The sequence below is a fragment of the Penicillium hordei genome (assembly GCF_028827395.1).
Source record: "Penicillium hordei strain IBT 12815 chromosome Unknown utg000001l_segment0_segment0, whole genome shotgun sequence".
Lineage (NCBI taxonomy): Eukaryota > Fungi > Ascomycota > Eurotiomycetes > Eurotiales > Aspergillaceae > Penicillium > Penicillium hordei.
In genome coordinates, this window is record NW_026623142.1 from 162,884 (window position 1) to 175,682 (window position 12,799).

The 12,799-nt window shown below is 49.9% G+C and overlaps 4 protein-coding genes across 4 annotated transcripts; 2 read left to right on the top strand and 2 right to left on the bottom strand.

The window, feature by feature from the left end:
- Positions 1 to 249: 249 nt before the first annotated feature.
- On the top strand, positions 250 to 2,618 carry N7537_000063 (uncharacterized protein; the record flags this gene model as incomplete). The annotated part of the gene is made up of 4 exons (XM_056891121.1): positions 250 to 1,155; positions 1,216 to 2,086; positions 2,144 to 2,514; positions 2,571 to 2,618. 4 exons carry the CDS (start codon positions 250 to 252, stop codon positions 2,616 to 2,618), a joined length of 2,196 nt encoding a protein of 731 aa, XP_056756116.1.
- Positions 2,619 to 5,225: 2,607 nt separating this feature from the next.
- Positions 5,226 to 6,808, top strand: N7537_000064 (putative MFS transporter; the record flags this gene model as incomplete). The annotated part of the gene is made up of 2 exons (XM_056891122.1): positions 5,226 to 6,576; positions 6,642 to 6,808. The coding sequence occupies 2 exons, from the start codon at positions 5,226 to 5,228 to the stop codon at positions 6,806 to 6,808; spliced, it is 1,518 nt and encodes a 505-aa protein (XP_056756117.1).
- A 263-nt stretch (positions 6,809 to 7,071) lies between these two features.
- N7537_000065 (glycoside hydrolase family 35 protein) lies at positions 7,072 to 10,362 on the bottom strand (the record flags this gene model as incomplete). Its single annotated transcript, XM_056891123.1, has 5 exons — positions 7,072 to 7,861; positions 7,918 to 8,077; positions 8,135 to 8,428; positions 8,482 to 9,478; positions 9,562 to 10,362. The coding sequence occupies 5 exons, from the start codon at positions 10,360 to 10,362 to the stop codon at positions 7,072 to 7,074; spliced, it is 3,042 nt and encodes a 1,013-aa protein (XP_056756118.1).
- Positions 10,363 to 11,074: 712 nt separating this feature from the next.
- N7537_000066 (elongation of very long chain fatty acids protein) lies at positions 11,075 to 12,776 on the bottom strand (the record flags this gene model as incomplete). Its single annotated transcript, XM_056891124.1, has 2 exons — positions 11,075 to 11,917; positions 11,988 to 12,776. The coding sequence occupies 2 exons, from the start codon at positions 12,774 to 12,776 to the stop codon at positions 11,075 to 11,077; spliced, it is 1,632 nt and encodes a 543-aa protein (XP_056756119.1).
- Between the last annotated feature and the right edge of the window lie 23 nt (positions 12,777 to 12,799).

The window sequence follows — 12,799 nt, forward strand, 5'->3', positions numbered from 1 at the left end:
GCCCCTTTTCTTTACAAGCTCCACACTTTCGTTACCGCATTGAATAACGTGAGAGTTCTTATTTTAATTGTGATGGGTGACTGACAGCTCTTTGGTCACAGCATCCTGTTTCGTTCCTCGGATCCCTATTTGACACGAATACACCTCGGGCTCATATTCTATCTCTTTTTCCTTTCTGCGAGTTGCCTTAGATCACGACCGAGGACAACTCGTGATTTCTATTTTGACAATTTGCTGGAAAAGAACAATATGGCTGCGTTGGTTCAAACAATTCCGCAAAGTGGCACGATACCTGTTCTTCAGACGCGTCCTTCATCCTCATCAGGCACCTTCTCTTCTTCAACCCAGAATCAAGGCTCTCGTATCCAGACTATGTCTTGGACATCATTCAATGCTGGTAATTCCGGGAGTTATCGAGCAGGCCACCCGGTTGTGGCTCCTTATGCCTACAACCCGAACATGGGCCAATCCAACGTCCAAAATCGGCAGTCTTGGACACCACATCTCCGTTCAGAACATCGCACCTTTTCCGCACCTACTACCCCTCAAGTGCCGGTGAATCCGACATACACCGGTGCCAGCCCCCGATCCCCCCATCTTGCAGCTGGTTCTGTATCCAATTCTTCCACTTCATCTCGTTCCTATGTTTCCAAGGACGACAGCGCACTTCCATCACGGCAACCGAGGAGTGACCAGCCACTTCGTCCCCTGTCTACGGCCAACCTTCCCTCCCCATCCATCATGAACATTTCCTCCCCGAAACCCTCCCCGAACCGGTATCGTCGTACCCCCCAACGAGCGGAAGCCGCGCCATCATCCCCTGTCACTGCCTCTCCAATTCCGACCGTGATTGTCGATGATTTTGGTGGCCCTCGATCAGCGCGACCAAACGCTCACAATCGGGTTTCAAGTGTGGATGATTCATCTCATGTTGATAGGGCCCAGCCTGAACGATATCGACGACGGAGCCTGGGCAATATGGATGCCACAGCGTACCCAAACTTGTCGCTGGATTTCCCGACTTCATCTACCTCTCAACCTCAATCAGGATCCTACGACTTCATCACATTTGACACCAATCAACGGCCTACTTCCCCTCACTCCCAGCGGGACAGCGTTGGTAGCGTTCACTCCGCACACTCGTCCGCCTCCTCGGTAGGATCATTCAGAAGGACTCGTGGAAATAATGCGAAGCTAACGGTGTCCATCTCACAGGCACGAGAAGGGACCCCATCTGACTCCAACTCCGTCACAAGCAAGACTGGCAAGGCAGAAGAAAAACGTACAAGCAAGCCATCACCATTATCGCAACCGGTATCGACGGCACCCGAAGCCCCCAAACCCAACCCTCCAGCCGAAACTCAAAAGAAGCCAACAACACCTACGCTGGATTCCCCTGCAGCGAAGCGTCTCAACGATCTGAAAAATGAAACGAAGCGCCCCGGGAAATCACGCTTGAGACGGGCTTTCTCGTTCGGCAGTGCCTCCGAGCTCCTAAAGACATCTGCACAAAGCAATGCTGCCAAGCGGGAAGCATTTGCTGCAGAACAGGCGCGTCGTGAAGCACTGAGGGAACAACTGGGCCCGGAACATGCCGCCATTGCAGAACAGCAGGAACTGAGCGGACTAGGTGAAAGCATCTACTCCCACCAAGGTCACTTCTTCTCCGGGTCCACCGATAACCTGTCTGTATCGTCGACAGCTTCATCGGCGTCGATGATGCTTCGGAAAATGGGCAAGGGTATGAAACGCTCCACTCGCTCCTTGGTTGGCATGTTTCGTCCCAAATCGGTGGCCAGCATCAATTCCATTGAGGGCGCGGGCCCTGAGGCATCACCCCCGCAGATCACCGTGGTGAACGTGGAGGCGGAACGGGAGAGTGTCGCTGTCAACCCCGACGCTGCAGATCTGCCCCGTGGGGCTACTGTCTTCCCCAAGGTTGAGGGCAATGCATCGGAGATCAGACGTTCCGCTTCCATCCGTGAAAGAGCCGCATCGGAGAACTCCCAGTCGCGTAAGAGCATCGTGGGAGGAGATCGAGAACGGGCGGAGATCTTAGCGGCCGTTCGGAAGGGTATCTTGAAGAGTGCGTATCTCCACACAAATACACTTGACGTTTTGGCAAACTAACTGACCTTATTAGAAACTCACTCGGACTTGGGCGTCTCTTCGCCCGGACAGGGACCGGCCGGTGGTGACTCACCGCACTCCAGTGCTCCTCCGACACCCGATGAGTCGTCACGATCCCCAGCCCAACAAAATGATGCGGTGAAGATTGCCGGCGAGGACTATTTCCTCTCGAACGCAGGGCGCTTCTCATCTTCTGAAGCAAAAAGTGCACCCATCACCCCGTCAGCTGTTGGTGGTAGAAATATCGTCTTCAGTCCTCGCATCCAGTTCCATGAAACATGGCCTAGCGGCGAGTACGATCGACGTGGAGAGATTGCGACTTGCAACCGTCTCACCCCGCTGCTTGCTCAGCAGATTCGGGAGGAGATCAATAACTTTAAGATGGTGGGTTGCTCGCACCGTTCTATGCTTCAATTATGTCATTACTAACAATAGTACAGGAGATGGAAGTTCATGAGAATTCCAAGATCTACACACACTTCATTTAAGTTTTGAGCGGGAGTCTCTTGCGTCGCTCAGTGATCCTGAACCTGGCCATCTTTGGCCAGAATTTTACCCATTGAGCCTGCGTTATTGTCTAGACATGCATTAATTCCGGCGAAATAAGGTGTTTGATAAATTTTCTCATCGCATGAACAGAAGCTGTGCTGTCCGGGCGGGTCTTAATTGATTCTATGGACTGGTATACATTCTATTCACCGCGATTTGACCAATAAAATCGTGCTTCTGGCGGATATTCCTCCAACCCAAAAAGTGGTGCGGCTTTTCTCGAAACAAAATCTCGGTCTCTACACAGGCGCTGCTAGCGCCACTTCATCTCAAACCTAAGATATTCCTCTCCCACTTGGAGGTTCTTATCTTAGGCGTCGATCTAATGAATGTTCCTCATACCATCTAATCGGTGTGGCGGTGCATATTCCTCATTTGTTTTCTGCCGTCATTTTCTTTCCAATTCTGTTCTCTTTTTTTTTCACCCTGCATTGTGTGCATCTGAGTCATTGTCATTGAGTATTATTGGGAGCGTGGGTTACTGGGCTGTTTTGTTCGTTCATTTTATTTCCATTTTTCTCTCTTCATTCTCCTGTCCTTCTAGCACATCCTTCCTCATGGCCATCTCGTAGGCCCATTTCATACTTATCACTCACTAAGCTCTGAATCCAATGTCTAAGCCTTGTTGCATTTCGTCTTGACATCTCATTTTTGGTATCTCTTCGGCTGCTGTGTTGGGTAAACCATGTCTAATGAGCGGTTCTCGTTGTCTGCACAGATTCAATTTATGTCGTTGTTCCTCGTGACTGTAGTGTAAGGTTCTTGATATTTTGTTCAATATGAGTAGATACATGAACTTCGTATTGGCTTAATATAGTTGAGATAGGGTTATAGGCGATAATTGTGTTGGAGAGATATATTTCTTAACTCTCTTGAGATTTTTCTGCTCGCTAGGTTGCCGGATTGCTAGGTAACCTAGGCAAAGCAATGACTATAATAACATTAAACAATGAGTAGAATATAGAAGAGTCGACCAAGAATATATCCGAACGTTATTTACTCGCCACATGGACAAAGGGTTCCGACTAGTAGTTACTAGAAGATGTCTTGACCCTTCACCAACAAAACCTCAACGGTCTCGAATTTTTGAAGGTTGTCACAAATACAGAAAACAGGAATCGTATCATAAATTCCACTTTGCGGTAAATGAGCCGGGTTCTATCTACATAATCTGGCCTAGTATTCCTCTTCTAGTTGAAATATAGCTTCTTGATGTTGATTTTGATGTTATGGGCAACCTCGGAAATTATGTTTTGGTATACCTTTGCCCTCCCCTCGTAACTGACGGCTTGGTGCACCGCCTGGTGTGACCAGATATTTCACGGCGGGATACAAACTTCAGGATCGAGCCATTATTGGCCAGGGTTCTTCGATAAAGGAGCTTTTTAGCTTTTTATTTCAAATGGTCGGAGAGAGGTCGAGTTTGAGTCGCCATCGGCTAATCTACGGCTTTCCATAAGGGTTCTGATAATGACCTGTTGCATTCTTCATAGCTATTTATGGCCCAATCTATATTTCTACATTCTCTACTCAGGCTAGAATGTCACTTCAGTCCGAAATTCTGAAGAAAAGACCCGAGAGGAATGAAGGGATCGGGAAACCGAGAATATCGGGATCGGAACCTGAGAGAATAAGAGGAATCTTGGCTTCCCATGCCATTGACAGATATCATGATGGCAACGGCATACTTCTATTAGAACGTGTGGTGGTCGAATGCAGTGTAAAATGTGGTGATTGAATAGCATTCTGTCCAGAATAGCCCTGGAATACTACCAACTACTACGTAACACCGATTAGAAATGTTTATATAACCCTAACCTGACTGGGAGAACTAGGGAAAGATACAAATAACAACCACATCCCCAATCTCATTAACTGTCTGTATACTTCCCACTTATTGAATGCCAGAAAAGAAATCGCTCATACTGAACTGAAATCACCCGTGGACCCCCACGCCGTGCTACCATGGTTAGGTTAGCGCCTAAATACGCTTAATTACGAGAAGCATACTACCCCACGCGGGGGAGATGATCTTTCCCTAAATGCAACGTCCCCTTGTTACTTCTCCCCGCAAAATGCCGGCAAAGGATGGTATGATAGGGGTAAGCCCGGGGTCTGATATTTCCCCGGTCTTTTTCCAGGTTTTATGCGGGGAAATATATTTGGCTGTCCCGTCCGATAGCATGGGCTTCCATATTGATTGGTATGATATTTATAGACAGGCAAGTTTTGGGTATTACTCCTTATGTTGTACTACTCTCGGACCAGACATCAACGCCACATATCTCACCCCTGCGGTGGGTAGAGGATTCCAAACTCATAATTCACAACTCGCCCCGACGTGCCGCCGAGTCTCATTCTCCACGTGTGCGCTTTTTTCCTTCTTCTCCTTTATCCTAACCCTTGCTTCCTCCTGTATCTTCTTTTCGACTTTGGCCTAGACTCACATATTGAGTTAGCTGGTGTGGTCTTGCTCCTTATTTCAATCCTTCTCCCATCTTCCTAACAGTTCATTCTTTCTCACACCAGAAAAGAAAACAATAGAGATGTCTCCCAGAAACCCAGAGGTTGAAGTGGAGGATATTGACAAATCGCGCGTTGACAATGTCGAAATAGTCGCCAATGCCGACAGGCCCAACCCTCAGAAAGAAGCCCCGGCCTACGTTGCCAATCTGACTCCCGAAGAACGCACGAAAGCCGAGAAAGCTCTTGTCCGCAAGATTGACCTACGGCTATTACCCATGATAATTATCATGTACATTCTCAACTACCTCGATAGGAACAATATCGCATCGGCTCGTTTAGCAGGTCTCGAGGAAGACCTAGGTCTTGTGGGCAACCAGTTCGCAACCTGCGTCAGCATATTGTTCGTTGGCTACCTGTTGATGCAGATCCCGTCCAACCTGATGCTCAACAAATTCGGCAAGCCAGCCATCTACCTCCCTATTGCTATGATTCTCTGGGGTATCATCTCCACCGCTACCGCCGCTGCTCAAAGCTACGCTGGTCTCGTGGTCATCCGCTTCTTCCTGGGTTTCGTCGAGGCTGCCTACTTCCCCGGCTGCTTGTATTTCCTGAGTGTTTGGTACACCCGCAAGGAGCTAGGCTTTCGCACAGCAGCACTGTACTCTGGATCTTTACTGTCGGGTGCTTTCTCTGGTCTCATCGCAGCAGGCATCACTAGGAACATGGACCACGTGCTAGGACTGCGTGCTTGGAGATGGTTATTCATCATCGAAGGTGCTGTCACTATTGTGATTGCCTTTGCTGCAGTTTTTGTTCTCCCTAACTTCCCTCGCACCACTAGTTGGCTTTCAGAGGAAGAGAAGCAACTGGCCGCGTGGCGCCTGGAAGAAGATATCGGTGAAGACGACTGGGTCGACAGCGAGCAGCAGAGCTTCCTGCATGGAGCCAAGCTCGCATTTACAGACATCAAGACCTGGGTCCTGATGCTCATGATCCTCTGTATTGTCTCCTCCGCCTCAGTCACCAACTTCTTCCCGACAGTCGTCAAAACACTCCAATACGGCAACATCGAGACTCTGCTCCTGACAGCGCCCCCCTACTGCCTGGCCGTTATATGCGCCTTTGGCAACGCATGGCATGCAGACCGTACCGGAGAGCGGTACTTCCACGTCACCGCACCACTATACATTTCCGTCGTGGCATTCATCATTGCTGCTACTACTACAGCTACTGCACCCCGCTATGTGGCGATGATGCTCATGGTGCCATCCTTCTACTCCGGCTACGTTGTCGCTCTCGGCTGGATCTCAAATACACTGCCTCGTCCGGCCGCGAAACGTGCCGCTGCTCTGGCTGCTATTAACTGTGTTAGCAATGCCAGCAGTATCTATGCTAGCTATATGTATCCTGACTCTCAAGCTCCAAGATTTAGTATGTCTTTCTCTGCCGCTGGTTTTGTTTCTAGCAATATCAACTAATAACTAACACTCTCCTAGTTCCTGCCATGTCCGTCAACTGTGCAACGGCTTTCATTGCCGTTGTCTCTGCAACGGTGCTCCGATTCATGCTTGTGCGTCTCAATAAGAAGCTTGATCGCGGCGAGGAGGTCGAGGGTGCTGTTCCTGGCGAAGGAAGCCGTCGTGGTTTCCGCTTTTTGGTTTAAGATGAATCAGTTTGGATTTGCTCAGGTAGGCTCTATGTATTGGGAGTAATGAAGGGATCTGGCTCATGATCATAATATTCTTCCTGTTTTTGATGAGTGTCTAACTGTAGTATGCCTGCTGGACTAGGACCCGTTATACATAGATATCCAGAATATAACAAAGACTATAAAAGATATTTATTTTATGTACTACATAACACGTTGAATGCTAGATATGTAGATCTAAATCAGTTCACCACAACCACCTTTTTAAAATATTAAACTCAAGCATATTTCACCCTCTCCTCAGTCCACCCAGGCCTCAAATACTTGGTATCCATCGAAGCCACATCCAACGAACTATCAGCAAGATAGTTAACCCGCCAATCAATCCCAATACTAGCCCCTTCTTCACTCTGCGCCCAAACCGCCACACCAATTGTATTATCCCCGGTGTAATCCAAAATTCCCACAGGAACAGGATAAACGACCTGATTCCCAATATAAGGATTATACCTTCCATACTGGTACCCATTAACAAACAACTGAGCCCGATATTTCGTCGTCACACCAGCCGGCGTAGAAAGAACAAACGAAATAGACACATCAGTGTGGGCAGGGATATCAAGAGGAATGGTAGTACGGAAGAAGCGAACTGTCGCACCCTCGAAGCTGAGGACAGACTTTATCGAATCTTTAGTGGATTTCTCCTCTTCCCAGGCTGAGTCTTCAAAGCCGGGTAGATGCCATCCAACGCGCTCGGCAAATAGTCCGTCTTCGTTGTACACGCCACGCACCGGGTCCAGATCCGACTCCCCACCCGCGGTTCCGGCTAGACGCCAGTGCGTGAAGCCCGAGTCCGAGCCGAGGAGGTTCGCGTCCATTATTCCGCGCGGGTTGAGGGCGCCGGTTGTTTGGTCGTGACCTGTGTCGTCGTGGACAATTAGGAGGACATTTGGAGTGTCGGTGTGCAGGGTTGAGTTTGTGAATGACAGTGTTAGGTTTGCTTGGGATGTTGTTGCGTTTCCGAGGTAGGAGGTAATGAACTCGCCGTTTAGCCAGGCGGACCAGCCGCTGTAGAGTAGCACGTTAGTACTACGTTGGTTTAATGTTGCGGTTGTGGTACTTACAATGCAGATCCTCCTTGGACGTTGATAAATGCTCCTGTCGCCGTCCCATTGAAGTATCCGCGCCACAGACGGACGCCATTGTGGAACCCGTATTGGTCGGCGTAGAGAACGGGTAGACTTGTCGGGCTTCTCGGGTTGACCGTTGTCATATGGTTGGCATCTGCGAAGATCAGCTACTTTTGTTCGTGTGATGCTCATATACTAGTGAGTAACGTACCAACCCACGCCACACCAGAGTCATTGTAATCTGTGAACCGCTCTGGCAGACTGTCTTTCGATTTCCATGAAGTGAAAGCTGGCAGCTTGAAAGATTTCGGCGCATCGAGCGAGCCCTTGAGACTGCCGTACTCGGTCAAATGGGTGTCGACCTTCTTTCCATTCCAGGTTACAGACTTGACACCCTTTGGTGCAAAGACGTCCAGTGTTGTTGCGTTGACGACGTCGCCAGTTATCGCAAGCTTGGATCCGGATAGCTTAGCGTTGCGGACGAGATAGGGACCCTGGACGAGAACTGCAGCAATAATTAGCCTTTTGAGCATGAGAGGAATAATAAAGAGAACGAACCGCTCTCTGTCTCCGGCACGAATGGATCATTCGTGAGTGCAGGAGCCCAGAAATCATACGCTGACGTTCTATCAAGCACGATAACTCTAACACCATCATCAAATTCCAGAACAGTCGTGCCAGTTGATTGTGTGAACGAGGTCGTCAGACCGCCATGTTCTTTGATGAACTTGGCACGCGAACATCCCTGGCATTTCTTGATAGAACCCTTCTTGACTCCCTTGATGGAGAACTCGCCAGACTCGCCAGTCGGAACCCAGAGAACCAGTGTAGGCTTCTTATCGAAGACAGTATATGTCAGAACCTCGGCTGTGGAGTACAGCAGAGTCTTCGAGCCAAAGGTGAAGTCCGTCACGATGATCTTCGACTGATGTCCGTTCAAGCGAATGGTGCTGGCATACTTGGGGACGGTCAGAACACCCACCGAAGTATTAACCTTCAAATGGAATGGCTCATTCGTCGAGATGGAGGTGTTCGAGTGGAAAGTAGCATAGAACGCAGCATTCGTCTCCGGATTCCGAAGTTCATAAGCCCTGACAGCGGAGTTGTCAGTGTACTGCGTTCCATTACCAACCAGCTCCGTTATGGTTAGATCCTTAGCAGAGCGAGTGAACAATGCCAACAATTTAGTCTCATGGTATTTCGACCAGATAGACCGGTCTTCTGAGATCGGTGCCGAGTAATCGTAACTGCTAGCCGTCACTGGCGCAGCAATAGAACCGTGGTTTTGACCACCGAACATCATGTACAAGGACATTGCTGTCACACGCTGCCCGATGTTCCAGCGGTAGAACAGGTTGGCAAAGTCATCTCCAATATCCCCGGGGCAACCACCTTCTGGTCCACCCCAGGGATTGTACGAGCCGCCTTGGAACTCGGGCATGAAAGCGGGCATGCTGGGCTGGGATTCTTGGAAGTAATCATGGTATTCTAGAACCTGGAAGGGGACGTATGCTCCATTGGTGGAGGTACACTGGCTGATATCGCAAGTCCAACACTAATACACAAGGTAATTAGCTTTTAATGCTCTTTCTTTTCTTTTCCCCATCTCTCCCACCGAAGAGATAGAAATTCACATACCGAAGGATACGAGTCCAAACCAGCGACATCAACATTCCCACCCGCATCAGACCAGTCCTTCCCCCACGAGTGTGAGCCCATATTAGGATCATTCACGGTCAGCGGCAGCGTAATACCGTTCTTACGAGCATTGGTCTTGAGCAGCTCCATGTAAGCAACGGCCGTCTCATTCGGCACACGCAGGGAAGGATCACCGAGCCACTGATTCCCGTACTCGTTTTCAATCTGATAAACGATAGAGTTATGGCCATTAGTCACCTGGTAGCGACTAGTGATCTCCGTCACTTCGGTAAAGTACGGTGTCCATGCATTCGTATAGCGGGTATCATCATTGCGGAGGGTACCGTACTCACCCGTCGTCAGCCACAATGGGAAGCCGCCAGCATTGGCTTCTGCGTTGACGTACGGACCGGGCCGGACGATGATGTACAAGCCCAATTCCTTGGCGAGCTCGAATATTGGGGTGATATCGCGGGGGCCGGTTGAGAAGTCTACTGTTGCGTTGTTCGGTGCGTGGTACGCCCAGCTGGAGTAGAATGCGAAGGCTGTGAAGCCGGCAGCTTTGATTTTCTCAAGGATGTCACGCCATAGGGCTGGTACGGGGATGCGCCAGTAGTGGAATTCGCCGGAGAAGATGAAGATGCGTTGACCGTTTACCTGGAAGCTGTAGTGATCCCATTGCACGATGGTGTTTATGCCATTATCATGCAGTGGCCATTGAGTGACGGCTTGGTCGTCTGCTTTTGTGGAGGCTCCGAGACAAGCTAGGAGGACTAGCAGGAAATTGAAGATGCGCGTCATTTTGGGTCGTGGACCGCTCTTTGACGAATGCTTTTGAGCATTGCCGGGGTGGCCATGATTAATTTATATTTGTTTTCTCGATCAGCCAATTGATTTTAGAGTAAATTCAGTAAATGCAGTAAATGCAGCATTGGTCAGGGTTCAAGGCACGGATGTTAATTTTCCCTTTCGTCCTGGAAATTGTGGAATCTCCGGTGCTTGGCCGGTGGTTTTTCCTCCAACGGGATTACTCCGGATGGGCGAGGACGGGATACAATATTGTTGTAGACACATGTAACTTGACAATGTCTAGACTGTGTTTTTTTATATATATATATATATATATATATGCTGTCTTTTCATTACACAATAAACGGGTCTGTGATAAAGATATACAAAATAATATATGTTCATACAGCCTAATAATAACAATAATAATAAAGAAAAAGGCCGAGAAATACAAAGACGCTGGAAAAGCAAATCCACCTCCAGCCCCTCTATGAAACACGAAACACGAAACACGTGATAGCCAAGTCCGGGGGAATAGTCCGGGGAGAAAGCTTTTCTCCGAATATACACCGGGCCGAATCGGTAAGTGTAAGGCTTGCGGGGAAGGTGAACACAAAACAAAGCTATCGAATATCATAGCCAAGCATCAAATAGTTTTTTATAAACCCCCAAACTCCAAATCTATGCGGTATAGGAATATGCCAACACTTTTAGGGTTGCAATTTTAAGCATTGTTATCCAATACCCCGAATGGGTTTTGGCCCTTGGTGCTCGGGCTGCTGGAGGGAGACTCCTTCTCGGCCTTTTGCTTCTTAGCTCCCTTCTTGGCGGGAACCTTGGCAAAGCCCTCTTCGGACTCCGACCGGCTGACCGAGGCCGAGGCAGTCTTTGCCTTGGAAGCAGCAGCCGAGCGGGTGCGGATCGGCGAGTCAGGAGTGACCTTCTCAGCGATCTTCCGAACCTGAGCCTTGAGAACTTCGTCATCGGTGGTAACCTCGCTGTTCTCGCCCTCAATGGCAGCCTTGCGGATCTCGCGGCTCAGACTCTTCAGAGCATCCATGCCGGCCTTTTCAGCGGCCTCCATGTGCGTGGGCTGCTTCACACCGGGGTCCTTGCGGTTCAGGTAGGAGCGGACGAAGAAGCGCGCGAAGAGGTAGGTGAGGGGAAGGAGGTAGGAGACGTTCAGCCAGATGGCGAATGCCTGACCGGTGGTGTCCGCACAGGTCACCATCTGCTGGGAGTAGCCAGATTGCTGGACAGGAGCAGCGTGGAAAGAGGTTCCTACGTTTTCGGCAAGTCCTTCTGCGCCCGCAGCCCGGAATGCCAGCTTCTTCAACCAAGAGATCGAACCAACCTCGGCGGTGGCAGAGGCGGCGACGGAAGCGGCGTTGGTCAGCTGTGCCAAGGCGGCGCTGCCGGACGGGTAAGGGATAGTGTAGTGGACGAATAAATAGGCGGCGGCCATGTTTGTTCCAAAGACGAACTGGGTGATTTGCATGGTGGTCAAGCTGCGCTTGATGGCGTTAGGGACGCGAATGCGGAGAGCGGTGATGGTGTAGTAGGTGTACTAAAGCGAGGAAAAAAAGTTAGTGACTTCGCTTAACAAATCAAAAAGCAATGCGGTTGTTCTGACTTACCATCATAGCGTGGATGGCCGAGTTAACCAGGCAGAAGATCCAAATGGGAGCTGCCATGTAGCGGATACCAGCCCACATGCACATCATAGCTCCCGCGTGGTGGTAGGTCTGTAGGGTAGAGCTCTTCTTGCCCTTGGCCAGAATGATCGCGGTATCGACAACCTCGTAGAACTTGGACAGATAGAAGAACCAGCCGAAGTAAGCCAAGCCCTGGTTCCACAGACGACCGGCATCCGTGGGGTCTGGCATTCCGTTGGTGAGGTGGAAGGCAGGATTGGGAATCGACCACTCATCAGTGATGGGGCTATAGATAGCGGCATTTCCGTAACCGCGGGGTCCATTGATCTTGCACAGCGAGTCCACAACTCCAACCAATCCGTGGGGGTCGTCGCTATCCGGGAAAGAGCTCCTGAATGCCTGGAACATGCCTACGAAGGTCCATGCGGAGTACACAGCTAGGAAGACATTGTGGAGAACGACAAACAGCTTGAACAAACGGGAGTTGCTGAACGCATATGGCTTATAGCCACGGCTCTTATTGATGCGATTGATCAGGACCACAGTAATCGCATAGACACTGGCGATTGTGATTGGTAGCCGGACGTCCAACACCTGGTTATAGAGATCGTTCGGGATGTTGAAGGGCTGCTTCCATGTCGGGGTATCAACGTGAGGCGCGGGGATGGTCACTGGGAGCTCGTGGGGAGGGAAGGCGAGGAGAGAGGCAGGAGGGAAAGCAATGCGAACAATTGCCTGGCCAAACTTGGTGGGCACATTGAAATCGTGCATGGTGATTGCCACGCGGAAGCGTT